Raw genomic sequence first — 10,172 nt, 5'->3', positions numbered from 1 at the left:
ATAACATTGCGAATACAGTAAAAAAGTTTTTACTGTTCTAAAAACACAGATTTGTGGCTATTATTGGAATTGAAAAGGTTAGAATAAACCCGAAACACACGTGATAGTTGTCATGCGGTGAATCTGGCCAATCGTAAAATGGCTGTGTCGTCATCAACGCTCCTGCAGCAGCTCTGGAGAAACTGCACCGGCTGAGTCACCCTGCTGCTCTCGAAACGCTCTCGCGGTGCTTTGATGCCACACGTGACAGTGACGTGGCGTCGGCGCCATCTCAAGTCGGACAAAATTACTAACCGGCATGCACTGCTTCAAGTCAGATTGCGATCGATCTGCGCAGTGCTGCATGAAGTCGAACGCACCTCTTGTAACACTCCAAAGAGAAAGGAAAAATTTAAATCGCATCATATGACCCCTTTAAATCACAAACAGTAAGAATTATTTAATGAATTTATTGGGTTATTTTAAAAAAGAAATTATATTTAAGCATTACAACAACACTAGCTACATATAATACATAGTACTATTAATAGGGATGTGCACGAGTTTTCTGAAGTGACAGCGATGACTGATCATGTAAACAATGATCGGTCATGATTAGCCTATGTGTGACGCTACTTTTTGCTACTTTTTGCTGACTTCAAAACTCAGTAGCAACTCTAAATTGAGTCAGATAGGGAGCTTTAATTGAACGCTTTTAATTTTAGCTTATAAATACGACATAATCTTTGGCAGTATTCAGCGCACATGAATGCGCAGGACGCTTTTGCTGTAGCAGCGCGGACACACATACCAGAAGCGTTCACTCAGATGAGAGCGCAAAAACACAGCACAAAAATGAATGAAATATCGCTGCAGCTTGAGACAAAGGCTATTTTAAAAGTAGCTGTTCAAAAATACGGCGCATTAAAACCGTGAAGCTGAGTGCCAGTCAAATTAAGAATTTTTCAAGAATTGCACTTAAGAACATTCTTACGAACGTCGTGGAATTTATCTTAAGAAATTTCTTAACTGATTTCTTAAGAAGATTTTCGTGAATCCGGCCCCAGGTCTATACCTTGTTCTTTTATTAAACAAACTAAATAGCCTTATGTTATTTATCTTATTTACACGACGGCATGTCATTTGTCTCTACGTTACATGGTTGCGCTCTCTGCATCGCGCACAGCGGATTTCCGCCCCGATGCGCACGCACAAGTGAGCACACCCCCTAGTATTTGTAAATATTAAGTCAGAAAAACGACTGTATAAATATGAATTCTGCGTGTCTCTGTGTTAATGAATGGTGCAGACGCGCGGTTTTGTGTAGTACTCGTACTGAAACGCTCGTGACGCTTCCGGTGATATTAACGTCTTCCGTCTCACTAATGAGGACATAAATACATGAACAACATATCCAGAACTGCTCTGAGAGTCACTTCATGAGGCATGAGCATTTGACCGTTTCATTTGAGTAAAACGACTATCCTCATATCATATACACACAGAAATGTAAAGGTATTCACGGCAACCCGTCAAAATAAAAGTTCGGTTTATTGTTCAGTACGTAATAGGCTACTACTACTACTACTAAAATTATTAAAACCTCATTTTTAAGGAATAATCATACAATATTTCTTCAATGTTTTAATTGTAATATTAAATCCCCTTTATTTTCCAAAAATAAAATTTGTTTAATTTTCATTAATTAAAAGATCAATTAAATGACTTAATTTTTTTGATGCCTTAAAAAATGTAAATACACAACACAGAATATCTGAGCAAAAAATCATAAGGCTATTGTAAGAATAAATGAAACATGTTTTTATGCTTTCAAATAATTAGACATGCTAAAACAGAATTTGGTTACAATAAAACATAAGGTTGGAAAAAAAAAAACATTTCATAGGGCCCTAAACATGTAATTTTTGTTAAACTTTTGATAAATTGATGTTAAATTGTTTAAGTATCATGATTTTAATTAATTAGACATGTTTTTTGATTAATAAAATTTAATTTAACCATTAAAAAGGAGTCCAGAAAAATTTAAACGAAAAAAAAAAAAAGTTTTTAACATTTTAAAACCACAGCACGTCTTGCGTTACATGCACCTTGCAGCATTTGTCTGTGACCTGTTGAGCAGTTTTCCAAAATGGAAATATGCAAGTTAATTTCTAACATTTGCATGTAAGAATAAAACTTCCGTTGCTCGCATGCTTTTTATAACTTGGGTTGTGGTCTTGCATGCTTGATTGCCATAGAAATGTATTTTTCGCTACTGTACTGAGGCATCGTTGTCTGCTGTCAGTGTACAGAACCAAGCACTAGATAAGGAAATTCACTGTCAAATTTTCATTATTGATTATTAACTATTTTAGACTGACTGCATGTTTGCTTCATAACCAGACTGCTTCTTTATACAGAAGATAGTGATTTCTACATTATTTCAGACATCAGAACAGTTTATTAACTATTTTAGCGATTAGTCATTGCATCCCTATACATACCACTAGTATTAGATCATATCATATTTATTTTAATGTGTACCATGGCTTGTCAGAGAATCGCCACAGCTCTCTGAATCCTGCCTATGTTTTTCTACCTCCTTTTCTCACCTATGGAGTTATTTTTCTTCCAGGAATATTTTGGATTCAATAACTTCCCAATCGTAACCCACACACGTTACAATGCTCATATTTTCCAATATTAGGCTAGCCACAAGAATACAAATACATGATTTTATGTGTCATAAAAATTGCTTGCTAACCATTTTAGTGTAAAGTTATATTTACAACTTTGTTGTGACAACGTAACACCATAAACAGAAGAATAAGTACATTTATAAAATTATAAGTTTCCAAATTCTGCTTTTAATTTTCTTCAAAGATTTGCCCCTTTTACTTTTTCACTTTATCTCCATTTTTGCTTGGTTTTAAGAAAGTGAGTGGCTGTGCAAGCAAGCGCACACACACACACACACACACACACACATACTTGCATTTGTAGTTTACGGGACTCTCCATAGGCCAAATGGTTTTTATACTGTACAAGCTGTATTTTCTATTGCCCCAACACCAACCCTACACATAAACCTACCCCTTACAGAAAACTACTGGCAATTTTTGAATTTCATAAAACAGTTTTGTTAAGCCTTTTGTTTTACGGGGACACAGGAACTGTCCTCATAAACTATGTTTACGTTGTAGTACCCATGTAACTTCAGCAGATCCTATTGCAACTACCGTTGAAACCACTCTTCCATCAGATATTTCAACAACTATTGATGTCACTGGAACAGAAGAACCATCAAATACAGCAGAAACATCTGTAACTCCAGATGGTAGTACAGCAGAGATTTCTGCTGTAACATCAACAGATCCCACTGCAACTACAGTTGATGTAACAACAACAGGAACAACAAGCTCTACTCAGTTAACAACCAAAACCACAACTGCCAAACCTATTAAATGTGACAATGGTGGAACTCCACATCCAGACAACCTGTTTTGTCTGTGTCCAGCTGGTTTTACAGGGAGACACTGCGGTACTGTTGAAACTGAAATTGCAGTCCTAGGTTTGTTAAAAAAGTCCATTAAATATGTATAGATAATAATAGAAAATAAATTATTTATGATTAAGCATATTAGTCTACATTTCCACTTCTAATATGTAAGTGGGCTTGACATGCCAATTTCTCCAGATTAATTTTACTACAGTGTCATCTTTGCAATGTAGTGCATTAAAATTTCTTCAAAGCTGCATCAAGCTGTGGTTAGTATCCAGTATGTCATAGATCCAATTTTTTGTAACTGCAATAAAAACCTAGTCACAAAACAATGTCAGCAGACTACAAGTGATGGGTAGATTGGCTTTTCTAGTTTCAATTAGTTGTTAATTTTTATACTTACAATTCATTGCACTAAAATTGTTTTCTGAAAGTCCTAATTATTTGTTTTCTTAGAATTTCCTCTACTGATATTTCAGAGGAAATTGAAAGGAGTCAATGTTGGGATGGAAGTGAATAAAATTTATATACCTGAATATGAAAACTCATCATCAAACGAATATCAACAATTTGTTAAAGAATTCGATGCGGTAAGTGTTGTGTTTTTTTTCTCCAGCATCTTATAATTTAAGTAAAGGCTCTTGTCTTGTTTCAGTTATAACAGTCTGAAGTTTCTTATTCCATGGGATTGGCAGAAGGAAAGTTGAACATACAGTATTCTCAACACATCTGCCATTTTATTTATTTATTTATTTATTTTTTCATAAATGTGTTTGATCACTTTAAAATGATTAGGGAGGGGTTCTGACTAAGCACATTTACTAAAATCACCTTGGAAAAAAGCACTAGCTTTTATTTATTTGTTTGTTTATTTGTTTAACCCAGATACCATTTTTTGCGACAAGGAGCTATTTTAGCTATATTTAAATAAAACTAGCGATTTTATGGAGATTTATTTTTTCTTGGCCACACCCTGCCGTAGGCCCGTGACCTAGCACTGATGATTTACAGTCTGGCATTGTAGTCTACTCTTCCAGGATCAGGAAACAGTCCTCCATAACATGTGCTGCACACATCTGGATATTTGGGTTGAAGTGTTCTGGAACAGTGTTGTAAATACAACTTAACCACTGAAAGCAGATATCGTCCTCTTTTGGAAGGCCAAACAAAGTAGTTTCCTTTCACTACGAAGCACACAGTGCCTTCACGACATGGCGGCGGCGGTAACAATACTACAGCGAGAATAAAAGTTACGCCTTCTTTCTTTGCGTGAACATTTGGGCAGCGTTATGCAAATCTTCCCACATAGTGAGGTAGGTATGTGGGGGCGTGTTAGAACGAGCCGTTTTAGGTAGGTGTGGCTGACTCTTAACTTTTATAAAGAATATCTCTTTGGATTTGAGACTTTAGTCTTTGCAACTTTACAGATCTTCTTTATGCACCAAGAGCTTGTAACACTCCAAAGAGAAAGGAAAAATTGAAATCGCATCATATGACCCCTTTAGAATTGTTACCTATGCAATAAGGTTTTGAGAGAGAATACAGTAACCAAGACTTTCACAAAAAAAAATTTGGAACAGTGGAGGCTTGAAATATTACAGATACATTTTCATTTAATTATAGGTAGTAAAAGTTTATCAAGATAAAATTTCTGTGACTCTACGGGTGGAATTAATCTACTTTGATAGCACAAGCTATTTTGCCCTTATAATGTCTGACATTACGCTGTAATTATTATTTTTTTCCTGTCAAAGTCCCGGTAAACCGATAGTAGCACAAAGTGGGCAAAGAAGAAAAAGAAGCTTGCCTTTGAAGGACATAAAACAAAGGTAACAGTAGCCTATAAAATGCAATAAACCAAATATGTATAATACTTATAAATAAGTAAATTGATTGCAGTGAATTAAAAAAGATGTTAAACCTTGTACTATATACACAAACAAACAGAACTTAATTTTACAGTTTTTAAACACGTACCATAAAAAACCCAAACCTATTTAACAACTGATTTTTTTTAAATGATGTGGCTAGTGTGAATGTTGCGCATGACATCCTTCTTCAAATGAAAAAGTGTTGACGATACTTATAATGATATATTCGATGATGTGAAACAAGTTCTTACATCCTTAGAAGAGAATACAGGTAGGTCATTATATGCATTTCCCTGTGATCTATTCTGTGGTTATTAGATGCATTATTAATCTATGTTTGTTAATCCTTTTTTTCTATTCCAGACCTAGGTTTTAATGTTAGTGGTGCCTCTGCATCAACAACTAATCTCACTGGTGAGTTTTTCAGTTACCTTATTGCTAGGGCGCTAAGGTCAAGAAAAGTAGTGAGCGATTTTATTAATCAGTCTTCTCATTTTATTGAATACTCTAAACCAAATAAGTAAATGAATGAATGAGTGAGTGAGTGAACTACTTAATAATTAATAAATAACGTTTGATGTTGACATATTTTAACCCTGCCGCATGTTTTCCATCACAATTATGCTAAAAGCTTAAAGTTTACACAGTTACTTTACAGTAGGCGTCCACATCTGAATTACAAAGAAGTTAGAGATAAAATACAAGTGCACAAATGAGAAAAAGGGCACAAAGAATTATAGAGTTGAATTCACAATTACTAGAAGATATCAAACCACAAAGACACTACGTAGAAAAGGCTAAAAACGGTTCTAGGTATCAGTGAACAAAGGAGAAATCTGCTAGAGAAGCTATAGAGAGTGACCAACAATACTTTTGGAGAAGCTAAAAAAATGGCTGTAGCATAGGCCCCAAGAACAAGGGCAAATTAACATACAAATATATTGTATTAAAGTCAGTGAATTGTTTGTACTTTTATTTATTTGTTTGTATGCTTGATTTATTATTTATGATGGCTGTTACCTCCCCCCCCCCCCAATGTTTAAAGAGGTGTGTGTCAAGGCTGCAAAAGACTTTCCTAAAGACCTCCTGCAGTATTTTGATCCAGTTCAGTTGGAAGACAAAGTGACATGTGTGACTAAATGTCATTATAGATCATCCTCATCCAAAAACATGCAGGAACAGCGGCACCTGTGAAGTTACTAGAAAAGGTCCATCCTGCTTGTATGTACTTTCATTTAACTATATTCTTTAAGATTTTTTTAGTCTTCTCTGACAAAGAGAGACATAACAGATTTGTTTCAATGGCCTGAAAAAAACATCAGAAAATACAGTTTGCGTGATCATTTTCTAAAATCATTTGTCCGTTTAGCTATACCACTGAATATGAGGGCTACGATCCTGCTATTAAATCTGTGTGCGATCAAAAATTTCCTGACAGCCCCCCACCTAAAAATCTTTGATTATGTGATCTCTCAGGTTTACTGAAAACAGCATATTCTCTTATTTAAATGTTTATATCGATGTGTATTGGGAAAAAGATGATGTTCTTGCGATAAAATGCATTTTTATGTCTTCCTGTCCATAACTAATTTCTTTGTCATACAGGAATCAGGACATTAAGCAAGAACTAGTCAAAGAATGTTTAGAGGATGACTTTGAGTGGCCACCAAAAAAGAAAACATCATACACAGGTAAATATATTTTCTGCATCATTCAACAATTGTTGCCTGTTGATAGTAACTGAATATTTGTATCATCCACCAAATTATTATTTGCTTTATGCATTTATGCTAAAATGTTATTTCAGTAAATTAGATAAAATACTTGATTTTAATCTGAATTAATAAGTAAACACTCAATTATTTTATACCTTATAATGCATTCTGAGCTATATGGGAAATTAAGGAATTAGACTGACACATTTAGTGCACTATTTATGGAACAGAGAGTGATTTTGGATGCAGAATATTATTTGGGTTCCAAATCCCTTCCACTTCAGGTACCCCCATACACATCCATCAGAAATAACGTGGCACTACAGTAAGTAAAATGTAAATGTACTTACTGTAGTGCGTTACATCTGATGTTATATCGTTATATCTGACATTTTCAAACTTTTCCTAATCAAACGCATCTGATTCCACTCATTAGCTCGTTAGTAGAGTGTCCAAGACCTGGTCTGCGTTTCCCAAAAGCATCGTAAGCCTAAATTGATCGTAGAACCATTGTCACCAATGCTACGTTTAACTTTTGGGAAATGCAGCCCTGAAATGGTTGAGTAAAATCCAAAATGTGTACAGTAGCCTAGGTTTGCCTTCAGGAACAAGGGTTGGGAAACACTGGGTTAAGGACCGCTATAATAAAGCATTACCTTTTCGAATGAGTAGCATTTAACAAGCGAGTAATATGTTTACATGATGAGTCCTGTTGCACCACATGACAACTTTGGAACCAAAAGAGCCTCTGAATCTTTGAGTTAAGCTCTACAAGAATCCTTGCATCCAATTTAGTTTACCTTGGGAAGTACTTTTTTGTCAACGGCACCAGACTGGTGATAATATACAAATAGCAAAATAAGGTTGTACATTTACATTTCCTCACAATTTTAATATGTAGACACTTGGTTTAGTATTTAATTACATTTATTTTTTATGTTTTATGTCTTGGTTATTTTTATAACAAACTTGTTTTAACAGAATCATCATTCTGAAATATCAACAAGTTTAGTGAAACAATATGAATAATTTATACGCACACATTGTCCAAACAAAAGACAGAAACAACATCCGAACCTGTAACAAAGTAAATGTAATAATGTTAATTAGGCTGAACCTCTTCAGAATTCAACTGAGACTGGCTAAGCATATCATTTCTCAGAATCCAGGGACGATCTTTTCAGCAAAGCTACTGGAACTAACAAAGGATTGAGAGGACAGGTGCCAGCTGTAGCCCAGTCTTTTTTGTCCTTTGCTGGTTCTGTGAAAGATGACTCACTGGAGGGCTCTTTAGTGGATCCCACAGTAGTCCTGAGATTCTGTGTTAATGCAGTCGAATCAGCTGCATTAGCCTGTTGGACGTCCCTGTCAGTGTTTGAAGAGGAAGCTGGCATTTTTGCAGGTTGGGTGAGCTGTGAGTATATCTGGAGAAAATTATGTTGAAGTTCCTTGCAGTCCAGTGACGGGAGCTCCTCAGGCAAACACATCAGCATATCCAACAGCACTGCGCTCTCTGAGGATGGAATGTGGAAAATATGAGAAAAAAGTAGAGTTCTGTTCACATATCTAAAAAGGGATACTAGTTCACCCAAAATGAAAATTCTGTCATTTACTCACTCTCATGTCATTCCTATATATGAATGACTTGTACGAATCAGAAGGGTCCAAAACAACACTGATCCACATTTGCAAAAAAAAAAAAACTTCTTTTAAAGACAAAGTATCTTTGTGTTCCACAGAATAAAGAACATCATATGACAAGACGGCAAGTAAATAAATTGTCATTTTTGGGTGAACTATGCGTTTAAGTTGATCTAACTTCCACATCCCTGGAACAATGTGTAAAATGCTCATGAAGAGTGTAATTTATTCAAATACTTCATAGAATATTATATGCAAATGTATAATTTAACAATACTTACCCATTGAAGTAAGAGCTGAATTGCAGGTTTTAGAGTCAATGTCACTTAAATATTGATAAATCTTGTCAAAATTCACAACACACTTCATCGTTATTGGTTTGCATGGGTAATCATGATCTAACAGTTCCGACTGAACTTGATTGTGCTTATTTGGGGAAACTGATGGTGAAACAGGACTGGACAATGTTAGTTCTACTTCTGACTGCAGATGGCTTGGGCTTCTTGTCATCTGTGAGGATCTTGGTGTGGGTGTTTCAGGAGTTTTAGGCACTAGAGGTGAACTGCTTGATGCATTATCCAACTGGCTAAGATGGTCAACAGCATTAGAACTAGAGTCAGGCTGAATAAGAGATGCAACTAAGGGAGAAACGCTGGGATTTGGGCTCATGCCTGAGGCAGAAGGCCGAGAGGGGGTTTTAGGGGACTGGACATGGTGAAGACTGGAGAAAGCGGGTGTTTGGATGATGGGGTGTGGAGGTTCAGAGTGCATCAGGCCACAGGGCTCAATGGCAGCAATCACAAGCATCTGATGACAAAGTGAAAACAAACTTGATCTGCTATAAGAGTCATTAAGATGATAAAGACAATAAAATAAGTCAAATACTGTACACTGTAAGTGACTGACAAGTGTTATGTACTGTATAACACTTATGTGCTATACATAGAAGTCATAAATAAGCATCATGAGAATGACAGAATCAGTTGCTGAAATTACATACTTATGGTGCAAGAATAAGCATCAATGTATCATGTATCAGAAGTAAGTAAATATAACCTCATTGTCAAATACAAAGATTATCCATCACAATTTTTCCACTTCCATGTAGTGACTGTTCTAGCATCTTCAGTCAAACTCAAAACTAGTTTGAATTTTTGTGCAGTCAGACCAGTGTTGGGTAAGTTCCTCTAAAAAAGTAATGAATTACTAGTTACTAATTACATCTTCAACAGTGTAATTAGATTACTGTACAAATTACTCTCTCCAAAAAGTATTTAATTACGTATTATTAATTACTTTCTAAATCCTATATCAACCTCGATAAGTTAACGTTACAAGGATAGACATGAAATGGTTCTTTTAATTCTTTCAAGTAACTACATAAATTATTCTGGTCACACTTTAGATTAGGGTCCATTTCTATTTCAACTATTAACTATGACTTTTGCCTTAAAATACTCCTAA

At 35.4% G+C, this 10,172-nt stretch overlaps 1 protein-coding gene across 2 annotated transcripts in view; it reads right to left on the bottom strand.

Annotated features, from left to right (window-relative positions):
- Positions 1–7,962: 7,962 nt before the first annotated feature.
- The window catches only part of LOC107750571 (snRNA-activating protein complex subunit 2-like), a 3,952-nt gene continuing 1,742 nt past the window's right edge, over positions 7,963–10,172 (bottom strand). For both annotated transcript variants that reach the window (XM_016566029.1, XM_016566030.1), the window contains exons 4-5: positions 8,990–9,515; positions 7,963–8,580 (exon numbers count right to left, since the gene is read on the bottom strand). In XM_016566029.1, the coding sequence (XP_016421515.1) occupies positions 8,219–8,580; positions 8,990–9,515 (888 nt within the window). In that variant the 3' untranslated portion in view covers positions 7,963–8,218. The remainder of the gene's footprint in view (positions 8,581–8,989; positions 9,516–10,172) is intronic.

The sequence above is a fragment of the Sinocyclocheilus rhinocerous genome, unplaced genomic scaffold, assembly GCF_001515625.1.
Source record: "Sinocyclocheilus rhinocerous isolate Xijiao unplaced genomic scaffold, SAMN03320098_v1.1 scaffold19, whole genome shotgun sequence".
NCBI lineage: Eukaryota > Metazoa > Chordata > Actinopteri > Cypriniformes > Cyprinidae > Sinocyclocheilus > Sinocyclocheilus rhinocerous.
Note: the sequence above shows the minus strand (reverse complement) of the source record. Positions and strands in the feature narration are given on the sequence as shown.